This window comes from Odontesthes bonariensis, chromosome 15 (assembly GCF_027942865.1).
Source record: "Odontesthes bonariensis isolate fOdoBon6 chromosome 15, fOdoBon6.hap1, whole genome shotgun sequence".
In the NCBI taxonomy this organism is placed as follows: Eukaryota; Metazoa; Chordata; class Actinopteri; order Atheriniformes; family Atherinopsidae; genus Odontesthes; species Odontesthes bonariensis.
Window position 1 is genome coordinate 26,419,624 of NC_134520.1, and position 19,864 is coordinate 26,439,487.

Sequence of the window (19,864 nt, forward strand, 5' to 3'; positions counted from 1 at the left end):
TTTTTTAAATCTTATTTTCACTGAAAGCTCACACACAGAAGAACAAATAAGGCAAATCTGCAGCACAGACTGAAACAAATACCAGTGTTGGGTAGAAAAGATTAAACAGGTGATATTTTGAGCCATATATTTCTGGTGTTGGGAATGGGAACTGAATCAGAATCACAAAGGTACATATATCTTATAGACATGCACTTGACACCTCTTATATTTAATGTGATAACCAAGAGTTTTCTTAATTTGCTGACCTTTGCATTAGTATTATGTCAAAATGTGTGACTTCTTGCAGGAGTCATTAAACATTTCAAGAGGAACTTTGCATTCAGCCACGCTATACCAAAAGCAAGAATAAGTAGATCTGGGAAGCTTAACTCAAGAGAGACGATGAAATGCAGAGACCACAGAGCTTCAGCTATTTAAGAATGAATAGTGTTAATTATATAAGTGAAAGTTATTATCTGCTTAAGGCTTTTCTGCATCCATGACATGTCAATCTCAAATTGTAAACTGAATTCAAAATGAATATATACATTACAGAAATCTGCTACTATTAAACAAAGGTTGGATGATGCAGCTATGTAACACAACAGTTTTAACTGATGTCTGTGTTCCCTCCTCAGTCCTCTTTTGGGTCCTCTCCTGAGGACATTCCTCACGACGCAGAAGAGACACAACAGTAGCCTTTGAAGAATTTAGTCTGAAATGTTTTGCAAGTGCTTCAAAATGAACATGCTTTGAATGAGGTTCTTTCAGAACATAACAGATAATGTTACATATAGTTGGAAAACGTGTTTTTAATGTAATGCCTGTTATGCTGGCTTTTACAAAATGGTCCTTTAGGTGTTTACTTGCGGAGCTTTAAAAAATAACATCCCTGGGGGAAGAATTGATACAATGGAAGCCTCAAAGCCATTAAATATGTAAATGTCCCATTTCTGTTGTGGATTAAAATCCAGCACAGAGAATAAGAAACGGCTTCCCCCCGCTGTCATCTCTGAAAAGCTCTATGTGACTATTTTCCTTTATGCCTTGAAACAGTTACTTTTGTATAAGAAAGACCAACAAAGTATGTTATGATTTAGGTGCACTGACCCCTTTTTAAAGGCATGTCAAATGGAGCATTTTTCCGTATTCTGACGAAATGTTTCACTTCAAAACGCTTGCTCACAAATACATACTTTAATACTGTTATATATTCTATACACACAATCATTTTTCTTAATTTATCATATAAACAGTTCTGTAAAGATATTTTTTTGGTTTACCTCAAATATAGGAGTTTTGTGATGAGTTCTAAAATTTAAACCTTAAGCTCAGGTAGATGTTAAAAAACACTTTTGCCTTCTGAAGTAATTAAATCCCCCACAGGCTGGCAGTCTGAGGACCTGCTCAAACACAACACCTGCTATATCATTGCATTCCTCAATTAAATCATCATCCAAGAGCAATATTCCCCTTATGTGAAAGTACTAATTACATGCTTAGAATAATCTGCAGTTCTTAATGTCCTTCTCTCTGGCACGGAAATGCCTGGCCTGAGGACCTGCAGACACTGCTCAGACACTGAAAGCTGAGGTACATGTATGCATTTGTAGAGACTTTATTAGGTTTCATGTATTCTGCAGTGCTTGGTTGGTTTGTTACGCACTGCAGGACAGGAAGAGCAATGAGCTTGATACTAAAATATTCCCGAGCTTTTTCCAACTTCAACTTGAATTTTTTTTTGTATCGCACTTTCCAAACACGTGTGTAACCCAAAGTCCTTTACAGAGCAAAACAAAAGTTTAAAAAGCAAACAAACCTGACAGTAAAATGAAAATGAGAAATAAGATGAAGTAATCAAAAATCAATAAAAACAATAAGTCAAATATGGAGCAAGAATTAAAACCCTAAAAAAGACAGAACATGACATATTAAACAAACAGCACACAGATTATTGAATATGGGCTTTTTCAAAGAAGGGAGTTTTAGGCTTATTTCTAAAAGCAGAAAAGATGGTGTGTGTCTCATCGGAAGAATGAGCTGGTTCCAGAGGAAAGGAGCCTGAAAACTAAAGGCTCTGCCTCCCAATCTAGACCTTGCAGTTCTAGGTACAACAAGTCAAGGGATCTTGTGAGATAATAAGGAACAACGAGAGCTTCCACATTAGCCAGAGCTTGACTATTAAGAGCTTTGAATGTAATATAAGGAGAATTTGGAATATATAATTCTAAAATAATTTACAGGGAGCCAGTGAAGAGAAGCCAAAGCATGAGAAATGTGATCTCTCTACATGTGACAAATGCATGGACCAGATTTTCAGCATTTCTTTGAGGAGGGATGTAAAAAAAAAAAAAAATTATGAAAATAGCTACTCTTGAGGCCTGTTTTATATGTCGAAAGACACATTCATGGAGAAGAAAAAATGACTCCAAGGTTCCTTACTGTAGCACTGGAGGCCAAGGCAATACCATCAGTAACAGTAACTCTGAGATTGGATATGGAATCACTGAGGTTTCCAGGACCTAAAAAGATTATCTCAATTTTGCCTGGATAGAAAATGACAGGTCATCCAGGCCTTAATCTCTGTGACAAGCCTGTGTGGCCTCTTAATTAGCACGTTCACATAAAGGTCATGTATGTGCCTGCTTCCTCGCCTTCTGATGTGCTGAGTCATTCGCACAGCACGGACAGGTTGGGGCACTAGACAAAGCTCCCAACGAGGAAACTCATGACCAATGTACGCAAGGTAGTGTGTGTCTCTGTGGGGTGTGGAGGAAGGAAAGTGTGAGAAAAAAAAAATGTGTTGGATCTCCGTTTTACAGTCACACAGTCTTTCCATTTTGGTTTTGCAGCCCAGTTTCACTCCTACGTGTCCATGTCCAGTGCGGTAAGGAGCACTTTCTCATACATGCGGGAAAGAATGGGATCAGTCTGTGTTATGCTGCTTATTCCAGACGTGAGGGGTCAGTAGTCTAGACAGAGCAGAAAAGGAAATTGTAAATTCCATTTCTAACTGAAAAAAAAAAAGAAAAAAGAAAATACACAGTAGGTGTGTCCATCCTGCTGCCTTGGCTTCCCAGAAGAAGGCTTGTGGGTTTGGAAGTCATTTCGATTGGTCTCGACATGTAGCAGTTTGACAAGCAGATTCCACAGTTTGCTCCTTGTTGATTTGCCCCTCTGGTGCAAATAAATATGAGAGGTGAATGTACAGCATGTAGAGTCTGTGGTGCCATGTACAAAGAGAACATATATCTTCACACTTGTAGTGGCGTCTGTCCAATCACTACAGTAAAGTTGGCACACACACACGCAGGCACGCACTGGTACATGTGTTGCAACACATCCCCAGATTTCATCACTGCAGCTGACTTATCTGTGTATCTTCAGATTAAACAGCTATGCAATCTGAAGGTGGAGGGTGAGTATGAGCATTTTGTATATACAACACACACTCATGGGGCCCATCTAAGTGTGAGCATCATTTAGATGGGCCAAGATGCAAAACCTTGAGCAATGCCAGATTCAACACCTCTCATTCCATTTGCACCTTGGATGAATGCCAAAGATAAGGCTTTACTTCTGCAGTCAACAGATAATAATGAATAACGGAACTCCCTCTGTTGGATCAGCAGAGCTGTGATTACATCTGCTTCACTGGGACTTTAGAACAGAAAAGTGGATATACTAAGTTTCTAATTCAAATCAGTATCGATAAAGCAAGGTGCTGAAAATGGCTGTTAGTTCTGAAAAAGACATTAAGGCCCTGAGGATAATTCTGATTTGCATGGTCTTATTTTTCATCATCATTCTCCTTTAAAAAATCTTTTTCTTATTCAATCCTTCATACAAGTTGTTTATTTCTTGATTATTTTTATTATCATTATTATTACTATTGCTATAATAATAGTAGTAGCAGCAGTAGTAGTACTAAGCTTCTAACTTTCAAATAGTATGATCTCATTGCACATAAGTAACGTAAAAAATAAAGTTTAACTGAAATTTACTATTGTTTCAACTTTGTTAAACAGGTTACAGCAGCAAAGTCAACCAACCAAAAAGGACAGAATAGTAAACAAATATAATAAAGGTGATATGAAAATAGATAAATTCATCTGTGCTGGGTTTGGGAAATAATCTAAGGGTCTAAGTGCTAAGATTCATGAATACGAGTTTTGGAAAACGATCACATTACACTGATAATTTTTTAAGTCTACATACAGTTAGTCACCAACAGTGACGCTGCTGTTTTTACCAGTTATTACTGGGCAGCTCTTTGTCTTTCTTTCACAGAGGAATGTTTAATCATAACACGTAAAAGAGGCAACGTTGACAGACATGACACAAACATGTAAACAATACAGAATAATCTAAGTCATTGCTGAAGTTTACATATACAGAAACACAACTGAAACAGCTGAAATTTCTGTTAAAAAAAACCTCAAAAGGTAAATCAATATGTGAAATGTTTCTTTATATACTTGGCATTGGACATAGGACGCTGAAAACTACAAAATAGATGAGAGATAGATTTCTAATATTTTTTACTTCAAGGAGTTTTTAACTCATCACTTGTTGTTTTGCTTTGTCATGCGCAGATGAAACAGTCTGGTCATTGTGCCGCTTACTGGATGTGGATATATTTCCCAGAGCCGTTTATATATATATATATATATTTATCTCTATAAACGGCTCTGATATTTCTTAGGCTGTCACGCCCTCTAGCGGCCAAAGAAGAGATGCATGATAACAACCTGTAGTTACGCATTATTTCCGATTGGCGGCAGTGGTGAGCAAACGGAAGCAGGAAAGCGAAGGAAGCCAGGAAACCGCTTGTCTTCTTGACTGTCATAACCGTCTCAAAAAAAAAAAAAAAAGGCAAGCCTGAACTGTCTTTCCCCTTTTGATTCAGAAGGAGACCCTCCGAATTGTTGCAGATATGTCGAAGAACACAATATCCGCCCGCTTCAGGAGAGTGGACGTGGACGAGTACGACGAGAACAAATTTGTGGACGAGGAAGACGGAGGAGAAAACCAGCTTGGTCCTGACGAGGCAGAGGTGGACTCCCTCATCAGACAATATCCTTTTTGATGATAAGTTAGCTTGCCTGATATCTTCAACGTTTTGCAAACGAAGAAGTCGATTACGACTTTACGGTTTATCCGCATGTTTCCAGATATTTCCGCTATTTCCTGTATGAGGGGCGTTTTGCTAGCAGGCCAGGAACTGTCCAGACTTGCCTGACAGTCAGTTTTCAGGGGTTGCCGCTCCAATATATTCAGGCCGTCTACAGTGTGTAATCACGGCAAGCTGCAGTGCATTCGTGTCACTATAAGTTCAACACTTAGTCCTGTCGATTTACTTGTAAAATTGTATTGTGAAAGCAAATTAAATTGCACAGTAAAGTTGCTTTCGTCGTAAATTCAAAAGCCCTTGCTTTCTGTCTTGCAGACCTTATAAGGATTGAAAGCTCTGCACTTCCTCTTTTGACGTGTACAGTCATGTATGACACGCTGTTGTTGGAGAATCGTGTATTGTTAGTGGGCAGGGAACATTTTTTTAAATAGTTTCAAATCTTTTTCATGTTAACAGAATTTGGTAGAATCTTCACTCCTTGAGCCACCAACCCTCCATTGGAGCCTACCAGAGAAATACTCAAAATGAGCTTGAACCGTGTGTGTTGGCGCTTGTGGTTTAAGTAATTCTGGTAAATGCAGTTGTCACTTTGAGGTGACCCTCACTGTACTGTGTTGCATCCTTAACACTCCCTGCACAGGAAATCTCATGGAGGCTTTGCAAGCAGTTCTGAAGAACCCACCAATTAACACAAAGAACCAGAATGTCAAGGTGGGCTTGGTTTTCACTGTTAGAGACATTGTTAGTTAGGGCCTTCAGACTCTTCAGTGATATGAGTCAAACATTGATCGATGTTGATTATTCTTATTTAGTAGATCATCAGTAATGTAGACCAGCGAGTGTATCAGTTTGAACTTCAAATTAAGTGAGAAATAAGATGTTCAGAAGATAATCTGCTCAAAAACAAGACCAAAAAGGCCCCCTTTCCCTCTCTCCTCCTCCCAGGACCGTGCAGAGGGTCTGGTGCTGAAGGTGCTCAGCGCCTTTAAGAGCAGTGACATCGAGAAAGGCGTACAGTCGCTCGACAAGAACGGCGTGGACCTGCTGATGAAATACATCTACAAAGGCTTTGAGAGGCCGTCGGAAAACAGCAGCGCTGTCCTGCTGCAGTGGCACGAAAAGGTAAAGGATTCCATTTCATAGTTTTATTTAGTCATAAAGAGTGAGAGCGATTCTGTCCCTAAAGACCCTTTTGAGCACCAGTCTGATACACTCAAACCTCACAGTATGGTACTTACTTGCCGTAACTTCACATAACTTAGTTACTGTAAACGATCACACTTCTTTTTTTTTTTTGTATGTGAAATGTATGTATGCATACAGTATGTTTGTTGTACCGAAACTGAACATGAGACAGATGATACTTTTTAACTTTAAGAGCATTGACAGAAAAAATAAGTCTTATGACTTCCAAGCAGTTTGCAGTCGTGTGTAAACCGAGGACAGAGCAGATGAACAGCGGGGCAGTTTTAGGAAGTGTTAAAGGAGGTGGTTTTGAGATCTTTTCAGTTTCTCTTTTTCTCTTGTCCTGACTTTCAATTTACAGTAGTAAGAGAAACTTAAAACATGATTTGCTGGGTCCCCATGAGTCTGAGTTAAAAAAAAAAAAAAAAGACTTAATTCTAAGTCTTGCTTCCAGTCCCTAAAATGTCTTCAGGTTTTATAACAATTTAGATTAGATTTAGATTTAGATTTAGTTTGAAATGCATTTAATAGATATTTATTACTCGACTCTTAGCCTTTGGAAATCTAAATAAAAGCCATTCACCGTTTAAGGAGTTGAGTCGACATCTTTATTGGAAAGTTTTAATCTACACAACATTTACAGTAGAGGACAGGTGCAGTGATGTCATTTACAGGGTTTCAGCTGTATCAGAAGGTAGAAATCATGGGAAAATGTGCCATTTGCTTTAATCTTACCCAGAATTTTAAAACAAGTGAGTGAAGATGATGATCACAGTTATCAAGTAACCGCAATTAAACAACAATGTAATATTTGTAACAGGCTTAACTTGAAATTGACGTTCAGTGTGATGATGATGATGAGACTTTTGGGAGGGTTGAAGCCAAAGAAAGGGGCCCCAGATACTCTCCACTTTGTGTAGTTCAAGACTAAAACTATGCGTACACACAAAGGCAGAAATGCACATCATTATTTTGGCATGATTCATAAAGCTGTGGGCAGACACAGAAAAGCAGCGCTTCATTGAATATTAAGAGGATTTCGCCTCTTTATGTTCAGAGCAATGAACTAGAGAAATGATCGGACCACTAATGTATTAGAAACCTCCTCCAAAAACAAGTGGCTCAACTTGTTCTTAATTTACACTTCATGACATCTGGTTTAACTTGCTCTGAAAATAACGCATTTGCCTGAAGTATGTGTGAAGTCCACATAGCCCACTCTTTCGTTGAATAACAGTTTGGGGAGGGATGGTTCATGTATGTATAACACCACCTGTGTGCTTTATCTCTGATGTATTAGATAGTTTTAGCTTAAGGTATAGAAGGTGAAAATAAATATTTAGTCGTTTAAGACCCTTCAAGCCTGATTTGAGGTGAGAAAATGTGCTACAAATGGTGGAAAAAAAAAAAAAAAAAAAGCCTGGTTATATTTCTCTTGACTGTTCGCAGGCTCTGGCTGCTGGAGGAGTGGGCAGCATCGTTCGGGTACTAACGGCGAGGAAGACGGTCTAAAGGCAGAGCGGAGAAACTCTTCACGGACGCATCGCACTGTTCATGTACCAGATGGCTCAGATTTTTAACCCAATGAGGTCTTTATTACTCGAGGCTAGCATAACGAGAACACGCAATGTGGGTCATATTAGGTTCAAAACAAAATTTCTTCTTCCCACTCTTGATCACAGTCTAAATTGTACTCCTCACAGGGTGCCACAGATAACTTTACATCCCGTATCGTGTTTGGATTCCCTGATCTGTTAACCCCTCCGTGTGTGTCACTCCTGTGCATGTGCTCAGTGTGTGCAGCAGCAGATCGAAACCAAGTGCAAGTAAATCTTAGGAAATTGCAGCCATATTCCTGTGATGCTGTAATCTTGAACTAGTCAAAACCAGCAGACTTGAACTGAATATAAAGGTTTGGAGCCCCTGCTGTACACTCTGCTCTCACACTCCATTTGTGCTGAAGCACAGGCTTGATGTGTAGTAATTCATCCCGTACCCATCTCCACGTCGACAACCAGAGGGTTTTAGCTTTTTGTTTTTGTTTTCCATCATTGTGTTATTTCAGCATCAGAGACTTCCTGATGGAATAAAAGCAGTAAATCCTCTCAGGGTAACACTCAAACTGCAGGAGTCCCCTGAAAAGCACAGTTACAGATGGAGCGTGATGAATTTGCTCACAGGAGTCGGCACTCACGCCGGGGAGGGGCAGGATTATTACCCACGATGCATCTCCACCACCACCACCACTCTTATTAATCCCACTTTGTTGTTCCTCGTGTCGACATGATCCCTCTGTTACTGAACAGGGCGTTTTGTGGCTCTGCTGGTACGGTTTATAGGAGCTGCATTTTCTCTGTACTTTCAGGAAAAACACGTCACTATGATAATATGTGCTTAGTTTTTTTTGTTGTCTTTTTAACTATTTAACAGAGAAAAGACAAAGTGCAGGATTAATCATTCCCCCCTTTTTGTTATATTGACATAAAAGCCAAATCTCCACTTTGTTAGAATTAAAAAAACCCGGCGAAGAGGTTTGACAACTCGGATGTTGGTAAGATGACTTGTTTTAGTCTAGCTGTAAATGAGGAGGGAATTTATTTAAATGGAAAAAAAAATACATAAATTCGGTTTGCATGACCCCGTTTTTGAAACTTTAAGTTGAGCATTTCACACCTGTGTTTTGTACTTATTTTGTCTCTGGGAAATGTTAAATGATTTTTTTTTTTTTTTAGGTTTTCAGTTTAAATTCATGCTGTAGGTTGGAAGTCATAACTTTAGTTCCACATACACTGACTGTAAGTTAACGTTTTATATAATGAGGAAAACTGGAAATGTTGATATTCAATCTGCCTTATCGGGTAGATTACATCTGTTGCCAAACGATTTATTCTTCTTTCATTTGACTGATGTAGGGTGTATTGGTGATTCTGTTGAGCTTGTGTATTAGAGTTGACACAGTGGATTTATCACAATATACAGCATAAGTGAACATAAAAGCAAAGCGTGGCGCGGTTTAAAATGTTGCAGTTTTGAAATTGAGCAACCTCGGGCTTTGCTCCTCATGTATGATGAGGGGATCTGATTCCAGAGTATCTATTTGATCTTGCTCACTTCCAGACTAGTCACTCATGGATTTTCTCACAATGTTTTACTTAGCGGTATCTATTTAAGCATGATTTGTCATGTTTGAATGCTGTCATCAGTGATGATGCATCCTACACATTAGAGACCTTTTCTAATGCAGTGATGAATGGATTTACACCAGGACAGAAAGGTCTGATGACTTCCTCTGCCTTGTGTAATTCTATCCTGATTCTCTTCTAGCCGGAAACAAGGGAGCAGACCAAACAGATGAACAAACTGCCTTACTCAGATGTACCTTTTTTAAGTTTGTGCTTTTTTGAAGAAAATAAAAAGGTATGAATGCTGACCACTGCTTTGTCCTGTCTTTTGATTATGCTTTAGTCACACAAACAAAAAGGATCTGAACTCATCAGTATACTTATGTCTTATATTTGAGGGCTGCTGGACAGAGGCACGTGAACACACACTGAACTCTTGTTTTTATCATGAAAAGCTGCAGCTAACCTTTAATATATTCAGTTTTTTTAAACTCATCGTCTGATTTATTTATAAAACTAGATGTAACATGACAATTAATAAGCACAGAATGTTCTTACTACAATTGTTTTAAATTGAAAACCTGAGAAGCATGTTTAAAAAAAAGCAGCCTTAAAGTAATACTATGTAACATTTCTACCTTAAAATAACAGCTTGAAAAAAATTGTGCGGCTAGAATGAGTTTTAATATTACGATTGGCCTGTCTCCTATGCCCTTTGGGGGTCTGAGTTGGAATAACTGCGCTATGTAACTTTGCTGGAGCGGCCCGGGAGCTGAGCGGAAGTACTTCGACTTGCTTTCTGGCACACCTACCGCAAAAACAAATAGACCCCTCTCACGCTCCCAGGTACATTTGATGACTCTTACCTTCTCGGTCGACATAGCTTGCACCTTCTGACTCCTCGCCGGTTCGTCAACAAACGTGAAACGTGAAAGCGAAAGGGTGTTGTATTTACGACAGTGTAACCGTACATTACCTCCAAGCCTGTAGGGGGAGCTCCATAATGGGCTTTTTGAGAAGTTACATTGTATTGCTTTAACAGGGACAATGCCTAGCTTAGAATATTAAAAGATGTGTTCTGCACTAAAATGTTAGTTTTAGAATAATCCTGCTGACAAACACACCACATAAAACTAGTTTGTATAAATCAACGAACTGATTTCATGTTTATTCATTGTTGCAAATTCATTGTTGTATGTTACCAATACATTATTAAGATTGCATGTTAAATGTTATTGAACAGATGAAAAGATTCCCAGGTATGTTTTGATTGCTAAAGAGGACATGGCACAACAGTCCTCATCTATGGCTAATGGTGCTCTCTGAGAGCATGCATCCATGTGACTGACCATGCACTGACCGTTGCTCTAATTAACTCTTGGCAGCTTATTAAATTTAAATGAATCTTCTCACTTTAAAGGGAAATGATGAAAATCACCGTTTCCTTTTTTTGGGTGTTAAAAACTTTTATGATGCAGTGTTTTCAACCATGGACCCGTAAACATGTGTCTTGACAACATTGTGCTTTAAATAGAATTGTATAGGACCATAGTTAAAAAGGTTAAAAAAAAGGAGAAAAGTATTAAGGCTCTGTGTTATTTGGAGCAAAGCATGTCATTGTCATTTTATTATGACCTCTTTTACTCCAAAATTAACCATGACATCCCTTTAGTTACTTTTAGTGCAAGGTATGGACATTTAAGGGAAGTCTTGAGCTTTATTTGAAAAAGCTTTAGGCCCAGATGGGACAGGAGCTCATAGAGGATCACGGCTGTATCATGCAGTGGGGTTGCAGATATGCATCATTTCTAATCTCGCTGGGATTTCATTTATTACATTTTTATTACAAAATGGATACAATAAGTACAAGTACAGCATCACATAATGAGAAAAACAACACCTATGTACAAGACATAAAATAAAATACATCTTGGTATCAGCTACTGGATGGAGAATTCTAGGGTTAGAAGGGTGAACTAATCAGACTGGCAGCTGATGGAGTTTCTATCTGAGGCACTTCTGTATGGTGGGCCATAACCTGAGGATGCAGAATATGTGGTAGTCTTCAATCGCAAATTTGAGCAAACATCTAGCAAACAGTTACATCTCCACTGTAGTGGTTGATAATAAGGCTAAACAAAGGCAGGAGCTGCCCATTTCCATGTTCAAGCACTTCCCAATAAGTTAATCATAGGTAGATGTAAATACACAATGAGCTTAAAGAGGGATGAAATTTACGCACTGAGACATCAATGGGAGTTTCTACTTTGTAGAATTAAATGTAATTGATCTTATAAATAAATGTGAAGGGGAAGGGAAATTAAAATGATTAACAAAATGTAAAGAATTTGAATAGCCAACTGCTGACAGAGTGATGCAAGGTTTCCACAAGAGAGATTAGAGCCAATAAAGAGTTGGGTTCATCCAAGTTTTCTCTATCAGCCTCTTTCATATTCTCTTCAATTTTACTTCCACATGTCTTTAGTTTAGGGCTGTGTCCACCAACTGGCTCTCTCCCACCCTCAACCCAAGTCTTCCTTTCAGTCTGTATAAAGGTGTGGTTACTTGTCCAAAACCACCTCCACTCAGTTTCATCACGTGGCGCTTCAGTGGAAGACGCAATTCCTCATCACACCTTTGTCTCACGTCCTTTAAAGTGCTCTCAGTAGGGGTAGGCGGAGACGGCGATGTAGACGATGAAGGTCGTTTGGTACTCGATGCCTCCGTCCTCGCTGTAGGAGAGGGCTCGGACTTTCATCCGAAAAGTGTGGGGTTTTCGTAGAGGCTGTGTGGTGAACAGCACTCCCTTCAGGTTCTCATCTCGCAGGGCAAAAGGTAATGTGACGTCCTCATCCACCACTAGGAAGGTGGTTCTGGGGTGCATCACACCGTCTTGTGTGTAGGCCACCAACCTGATGAGATCCTGGTTGGCTGCTATACCAAAAGGAAGAGAAAGCAGCTTGTACTCCAGTGCGTAGGGGCTCAGTGCACACTCCAGGTCGTTTGGTGGGCAGTTCTTCAGGCAGAACCTATACGATGAAAAGCAGAGGTATTGTTTGCATGTGCGCCATGGGCTACCTTTGTTTTACTTTGATGGAAAAAATTAGTAGAAGTCACGTATTGACATGGTACAATAAAAGCTTAAATAATTTAATTTTGCCCACCCTTATAAATTCAGAAGCAAAGTGGGTTTCCTGAATAATAATTTCTTTCAGGTGATCCACAAACCTACTAAGAATTATTTTTACTGGATTTATTTCATATTGAGACGATAAACAAATTAACACCATTGCCATTCTGCTGGGAAAGCAACAACAATTCCAAAAAACTATTTGTCTCAAAATACGAAATGGCATCAAACTCTGCATGATTTGATGGTGTTGATAGTCACTGGTGGTGTGGAAGGGTATTTCTATGAGGCTTTACCCTGTGGATGGATCCCTATGGTAGTTTGGTGGACAGGGTGTGTCGATGCACTGGTAACTTCCTCTCATGTTGAAGCACATTCGATTCGCTCCACACTGGATGTTCTGCTCCTGACACTCGTCTACATCTGTAGATACAGCAAACGGCTCATCACAGAGTAATTATCACATGCTACAGCACAGTCATGTCCCAGTGTGGGTGTGGGCTTCATTAAATTATATACAACATGAGTTAGGGTGTACAACTCGGTAGCTGCACAGGTTTTGAAAGCACACTGAAGTTCTCACCTTGACACGTCTTGCCATTAGCCATCAGGCTGTAACCAGCGGGACAGAGACATCTGTGGCTTCCTGGTGTGTTCATGCACTCATGCTGGCAAGTGTCCCTCACTTCACATTCATTGATGTCTGTTGGGTTGACATACATAAACAAAGAAAACATTAGAATAAAAAAACCTAAAGTAAAGATGTTTCTTTATCATACAGTTATTAAGTTTACAGCCAATATTTGCAGCCTCAGGCAGAAGTTAGATGCTGCGTTTCCTCTGACAGTCCTTATCCTCCCCCTCCTAACTCTGCCTGTCCTCCATAGTTACCTAAGCAGCGGCCACCCCTGGGTTTAAAACCCTGCTGACAAGAGAGGACGCTTTGCTGTGAGGCGTGTTTGCGACTCTCTCTGCGGCTACGGCTCCTGTAGCGCCCGTTTGTGGTTGCTGTGTAGGAGTGGAAGCTTTGAGATGCCAGGTTGTGGAAGAGCTGCTGGTTGGAGCTGCGCTCAGGAGAGGACTGAGACGTGTGGTAGCCATACGAGTAACTTTCATAGCTCGGCAGCCGCTCCAGCCCAGCACAGGACTTGCCATCCCCCAGGAGGTGGCGCCCTATTGGGCAGGTGCACTTGAAGCTGCCAGGAGTGTTGATGCACTGATGGGCACAGGGCTGTGGAAGCCGCTCACATTCATTTATGTCTGCCCTCAGTGCAAAAGAAGACCAGCACCAGAAAAAAAAAGCAGAAAAGACAAGGCGACAGAAAGGGAGGTTTGAGGGAGAGAAAGGAACAAATACAATGCAATGTGGAGAAATTAAAAGATATTCAGAGTAATAAGAGGAACAAATGAAGTGGTGAAAATAAAGAAGAAAGAAGAAGATGAGGGGGGGAAGGGAATATGTCAATTATCCAAGTGTATAACAATACATTTCCATGTTTCTGAGACAGAAATGTATTGAGATGATATACTTGTAAGTACAAATGTTATTTGATTTAGAGAATTGTTACCCCTCATATCAAATAAGATTAAAGAAAAATCTAAATCAATTTAATATTCTATCTTGAAAAATATCAGGTATTAATAATTCCTTATATCAAGCAAAACACCCATTTCTTGTCAGATGAAAACACATCAGCCTCCAGTGTTAATATCTCAGAGGAAGAAGACTTGCCATTACAAAGCAACACCAGGAAATAGCCACATCCAAACTTAAAGGTGTCAGAGGAGTCAGAGGAAAGTTAGAAGTAAGGGACAGACGGAGGTGCGAGGTAGTGGTGCTGGTCTTTTTAGGTCTTTTTAGAAAGAGAAACAAGCGACTAGGTTTAATTAAGGTCTAGGTTTAATTGTCTAATTGTCATTAGACAATTATGGAGGAAAGACAGCGGGCGCACATGAGGAGAAACTTCAAATAAGTAACAACACTTAAGAGTATATTCACTATGTTCATAATGGACGGCAGAAAAACAAATCAAAAGTCGCAAACAATAAGCAGAACTGGCAAGTGGGGGACCTTTATAATTCTTAACTTTTTCTGTAATGTTTACCCAACATGTTGGCAAGTAGATGCAGCATCAGGCTATAGTTGTAAGGGTTTGATACCATGCAGTGCATCTGTGTACAAGTAAAAGCTGCTGTTTGATGTAAGGAGTTAATAAGCAGTTTTGTTGCAATATTTAGTTCTGTGAGCAAGCAGTGGCAGCTTATGATGTCCACATTGCAGAACACAGCAGTTGTGTTTTTACTTTGACGGACTGAGTCACTAAGAAGAAGAAAAGAATCTGAGGCAAGCAAGCTGATGGGGAGTGTTGAGCAGGAGTAATACAGAAATGGTTATGCAAATATCCTTCACTAAACAGAATAGCTCATTAGCGAACGGCAGTATTTCTTGCCTGATCACAAAGAATATTTCTCTTTGAATTTTACAAAATACTAAATTGAATATAAATGTATGTTTGCAGATTCCTGGCACTGAGAAGAAGACTTGAGGGATGTACGCACCAATGCAGGGCCGTCCTACTCCCTGGGATCTAAAGCCACGCGGACAGGTACAGTGGTAGCTGCCTCTGGTATTCTCACAGATCTGGTTGTACCTGCACTGATGGCTGCCGTCTCTGCATTCATCGATGTCTGGAACAGAAGACAAGAGACCAACAAAGATCAACTCATCAGAATGTAACACTAGAATCTGCCTCTGAACTGCTTTCAGGTGCACACTCACCTACACATGTCCCATTTACACCTTTGGTCATACCATTGGGGCACAGGTCAATACAAGTGTAACCACCACGCGTGTTTTTACACTGCTGATCTGAGCGGCAAACCCTCTGCCTGCACTCGTTTATATCTAAAATGAAAAAAAGAAATGAATAATAAAGAAATATGCAGAAAACCAGTCCAAGTTTAAACAACAAAGTACTGCAGCCAAAATACTGCACACGTGATGATGGCTGTTTGCAATACTGCAGGATCAGAGTGTTGGATATAGTGAATTCTAGTGATTAAAAGTGCTCCATAGCTCGTGTTTTGTTCTGGGCCACCAAATATTATGTACTAGAATTTTAATGTTGAGGAGTAGCAGACTCACCTATGCATCGTCTGTTCTTGAGTTGAAAGCCTGGCTCACAGGCACAGCGATAGCTACCAATGGTATTCAAACAGTGTTGATTACATGGATTGGACTCCTGACATTCGTTCACATCTGGGCAACAAAGAACACACTGCGCATCAGCTTTGAGACACTTAAATGACTAAATAACTTTCTAAAATTCTCAGTTACATCTGCTGAACTACCTGTGCAGCTGAGGCCGTCGGCTGTTCTCCTGAAGCCCCGCCCACAGCGCATGACACATCTGTAAGAGCCGATGGTGTTCTCACAGTCTTGTCCGTCGTGGCACACATCCCCACCCAGTGAACACTCATCAATGTCTGAGACAGAGAGCAGTGATTTAAGTGAGCAATGAGACTTGAATTTAAATTTAGGTCCATCACGGGGTGGTGTGTTTCGTACCCTGGCAGGTCCTGCCATCAGCTGAGATGGTGAGGCCTCGGGGACAGGAGCAGTAGTAGGTGCCCATGGCGTTGTGGCAGGTATGAGAACAAGGATTGCCAACCTCACATTCATTCTCATCTGCAGAGTATGTATGATGATAATAATATAAGAAACAACACATTTCAAAGTTATGTAAGAAGTAAGAAACACTAAACATGTTTGCATTACCTGCACAGTAAGGCCCAGCAGACACCAAAGAGAAGCCACGTGGACACTGGTTACTGCGATCACCTGGAATCATGTGAACACACTTTAAATTTAGGGACATTTAAATTCAGTTTAGATATAACAATGGCTCAATTAAAAATCTAATCTATATCTCAGTTGGTTTTACTTTCACAGAAGTTTTAAAACATTTTTAAACACACCCTTGGTGATGCTAGCGTGGATGCTATACTCCAACACCTCGTCCATTGGGTGGTAGAGAGCACTGATGGCTGTAGCATGGAGCGTTTCTACCAGGTAAGGCATCTTCCCTTTTGACGAATCATAGGTGATGGTATGGTTCCAGGAGTAGGGAACACTCTCCCTGTCAATGGTGAACATACGAGTGGACAGAGCGTACAGCTGACCTGGACCCGTCTGGATATAATCCTCAGTGTAGTCCTAAGAGCATAATAAAAAAAGCATATGGATATGTTGACAGATTTTTCTGAAAAACTGTATATTAGCACAGAATACACAGAATGATAACATAACATTAACAAGTGATCAGATTTGCTGGTTAAAAGTCTCTTGCAATGATGAAGTCTTGGAAAATTGATGTATAGACTGGTCTGAACTGCCAAACAAAAACCTGCCTGAAATGGTGAAAAAACACAATGAGGGCAAACAAAATAGAAAATCTATGGCTGTTTTTGTAAAACTTTAAACAATACTGTAATGGATATTTACAATGACTTTCTGGTAAACAGGCTAAATTAATGATAACATTAAAAAAACAGAAAAACTAAATAAATGACTTTTTAAAAACAAAACAAATATTTTTTCTGTTCTACACTGTGGCTATGATAATGAGATGAAAAAATATGTGTATCTCTATCACTTACAAGATATTTATTTTAATCCTACTTCAGTTATTATTGTCCATACACAGTGAGACAAACGTACCAAAATCAAGCAAAAACATTATTCTGGAAGTGTTTACTCGTATAATTTGTGTACCTTGATGTTGATGTCAGCCTGTGAAGGCAGCTGTAGGATGTGGCCATTGACAATAATGTCCAGCAGCAGTGCTCCATCAGAGTCCAGGCCCCTGGCAATGTGGGTCATCCTCAGGATTTCACCTGGCAGCATCCAGTTGTATCACATGTTATTCAGCCTACTACTCAATTGTAAAATGTCTAAATATTTATGTATTCCAATGGCAGCCAAAGAGCATTTCTACCTGTGGCAAACTCCACCTGCGTCTCACGCCTGAAGATACCTCCTGTTAGTGTATAACCGTTGGAAGCCCCTCCAACCTCCTGTGCAGTGGTCCAATAGACTGGGTTTAGGATGGAGATGAGCTTCCTCATTGCAGGACCTTGAATTTTAAAAATGTAGTCTTACTATGAAAGTTCAAGAGCACCACTTACTTCTGCATCAAAGGCAGTATGTTTGAAACTGACCTAATGTCCTTGGTACATTAGAAATAGTGGCTTTTATGATTCTACTGCCGGACTTGCTGTCAGTGATGGTGGCATTAAGGATGGCGACGCCAAACTCAATATTATTGATGTTTCCTAAGATGCTTCCTCGAGCTGTCTGTGGCCCACCTGACGAAGAGAGAGGGTATATATAAGTGCATCAAGTGGATAAATAACCACATAAATGTGCACACACTGCTTTTACACATGAATCCCAGAGAATGTCTGGAGAATCGGACCAGATGTTATATATTTACTGTTCACACATGGACTTCCCCACAGATTCTCCACAAAATACAAATATTCAGAAGTGGCGCACGGCAGGCAAGTGATGATGCAAAAATCTTAAGGATGACTGTTTTTGTACGTATATTTGGAATTACAGCATCTGAAATATGCCAAGCAAGTGGACAACAATATACAATATATTAGCGCGTGTAAATACTCCAGTGAATTATCTGACGTATTCACACATGGTCTCAATCTGTCATTTTCTTGAGCTATTACAAAGTAACTGGCTGGATAATCTCTGCAGTAGATCCGATCAAATGATGCCGGTAGTCCACATGCAGCCCCTCTGGAACATGTCAAAAGAATATTCAGGGCTGCAGTGCATGTGTGAAAACAGACAAAGACATGCATCACTTCCATTACATGCCTTACCTGGGCACGCCTGAGTGTTACATCTTGAAAGCTGAGAGGAGTCACCGGGACATGGCTGGCCACCGTTACTAGAAGATGGACTGTTACAGAGCCGGACACGCGTCCTTTGTCCGCCTCCACAGGAAGAGGAACATTCCCCCCATGGCTGCCATAAACCCCAGTTCCCATCAACTGCAACACATCACAAAAACACAACATTCATCTGCATTTTAAGCACTTGCTCAAGTATATATGACCCCTGATCCCGACACAGTAAAAGTATAAACATGCTGACTCACCCGGGCAGTTGGCTGTGCTACATCTTTGTATCTGGGTATCAGCACCTGCACACGCTCTCCCACCATAAGCAGGTCCGGGGTTGTCACAGCTCCTGTAGCGCCTCATCTGACCTCCGTTGCACGTCTTGCTGCAGCTGCCCCAGCTGCTCCATGGCCCCCAGTTACCATTAACTGATGCAAAGTGGTGAAAAGTGTTTGATAAACAACAGAAAAGAGATTTTCAGATATAGAAAAATAGATATGGAAGACGTGTTATATCCTGTCAAGGAAATGTGTTTCTTTTGTAAAATGTAAGCAAGAAGTTAAAAAGTTAAAAAAACTTACTGGGACAGGGGTCGTTGTTGCAGAAATCTATAAGCACATCATTACCCTCACACTTCCTGCCCCCGTGCTGAGGGGCAGGACTTGCACAGAGGCGTGTTCGCTGTCTGTTGCCTCCCCCACAGGAAACACTGCAGGCTCCCCAGCTCATCCACGAAGACCACTTCCCATCCACTGGAGGACACAAGAAGAGAAGAATTAGCGATCCAGTCATTTATTTTGTGTTAAGAATGTGCCCCTTTGATTAATGGCAAGAGTTGAAACTTTCTCAAAACATAGTCCTGCCCTTACCAGGACAAGGTTTCTCCTTGCACACTTGTGATTGGGTGTCTGTGCCCTCACACTGCGGCCCATCAAATGCTGGAGGGGGGTTATTGCAGAGCCGGATCCTGGACTTCATGCCCTTACCGCAGGTCTCACTGCACGGACTCCATTGTAACCAAGATCCCCAGTTACCTGCCACTATGAGAGCAGAAACAAAAAGTTCTCTCACTTAAAGTCACATCTGCAGTGCTTCTCTACAATGGATAGGTTATGGCTTCGTTTGCAGAAAATGTATTTTCTCACATGGACAAGGCCTGACACTGCACATGATGACCTCCACTGCCTTCCCCTCACATGGCCTCCCTCCATGCTGAGCTGGAGGGTTACTGCAGGTGCGTAGCCTGGTTCTGTTGCCCTGATCACAGGTTCGTGAGCACTCCTCCCAAGGAGACCACTCTGACCAGTTACCATCCACTGTAGGGGAGGACACACGTGTCATTTGCACACAGACAACTTTGCAAGCATGAAACGAACAGGATGAATACTG

General features: G+C 40.6%; 2 protein-coding genes across 2 annotated transcripts in view; one reads left to right on the top strand and one right to left on the bottom strand.

The window, feature by feature from the left end:
* The first annotated feature begins 4,746 nt into the window (after window positions 1-4,746).
* arpc5b (actin related protein 2/3 complex, subunit 5B) lies at window positions 4,747-9,734 on the top strand. The gene is made up of 4 exons (XM_075485759.1): window positions 4,747-5,058; window positions 5,755-5,827; window positions 6,062-6,238; window positions 7,751-9,734. The coding sequence occupies exons 1-4, from the start codon at window positions 4,919-4,921 to the stop codon at window positions 7,811-7,813; spliced, it is 453 nt and encodes a 150-aa protein (XP_075341874.1). The 5' UTR covers window positions 4,747-4,918; the 3' UTR covers window positions 7,814-9,734.
* A 1,507-nt stretch (window positions 9,735-11,241) lies between these two features.
* hmcn1 (hemicentin 1) overlaps window positions 11,242-19,864 on the bottom strand; it is an 86,968-nt gene continuing 78,345 nt past the window's right edge. The window contains exons 89-107 of the mRNA XM_075485760.1: window positions 19,621-19,791; window positions 19,345-19,515; window positions 19,057-19,227; window positions 18,733-18,903; window positions 18,455-18,625; window positions 17,774-17,920; window positions 17,551-17,688; window positions 17,328-17,449; window positions 16,532-16,769; window positions 16,332-16,394; window positions 16,122-16,241; window positions 15,905-16,039; window positions 15,699-15,812; window positions 15,333-15,458; window positions 15,113-15,241; window positions 13,445-13,813; window positions 13,137-13,256; window positions 12,850-12,976; window positions 11,242-12,452 (exon numbers count right to left, since the gene is read on the bottom strand). Coding sequence (XP_075341875.1) covers window positions 12,086-12,452; window positions 12,850-12,976; window positions 13,137-13,256; window positions 13,445-13,813; window positions 15,113-15,241; window positions 15,333-15,458; window positions 15,699-15,812; window positions 15,905-16,039; window positions 16,122-16,241; window positions 16,332-16,394; window positions 16,532-16,769; window positions 17,328-17,449; window positions 17,551-17,688; window positions 17,774-17,920; window positions 18,455-18,625; window positions 18,733-18,903; window positions 19,057-19,227; window positions 19,345-19,515; window positions 19,621-19,791 — 3,170 coding nt within the window. The 3' untranslated portion in view covers window positions 11,242-12,085. The remainder of the gene's footprint in view (window positions 12,453-12,849; window positions 12,977-13,136; window positions 13,257-13,444; window positions 13,814-15,112; window positions 15,242-15,332; window positions 15,459-15,698; window positions 15,813-15,904; window positions 16,040-16,121; window positions 16,242-16,331; window positions 16,395-16,531; window positions 16,770-17,327; window positions 17,450-17,550; window positions 17,689-17,773; window positions 17,921-18,454; window positions 18,626-18,732; window positions 18,904-19,056; window positions 19,228-19,344; window positions 19,516-19,620; window positions 19,792-19,864) is intronic.

What these genes read in the sequence shown, in the direction of transcription:
- arpc5b (XM_075485759.1), top strand. Translation starts at nt 4,919, where the DNA reads ATGTCGAAGAACACAATATCCGCCCGCTTCAGGAGAGTGGACGTGGAC. An exon ending in GTGGACTCCCTCATCAGACA is followed by an intron (nt 5,059 to 5,754) that starts ATATCCTTTTTG and finishes CACTCCCTGCAC; the next exon opens with AGGAAATCTCATGGAGGCTT. An exon ending in CAAAGAACCAGAATGTCAAG is followed by an intron (nt 5,828 to 6,061) that starts GTGGGCTTGGTT and finishes TCCTCCTCCCAG; the next exon opens with GACCGTGCAGAGGGTCTGGT.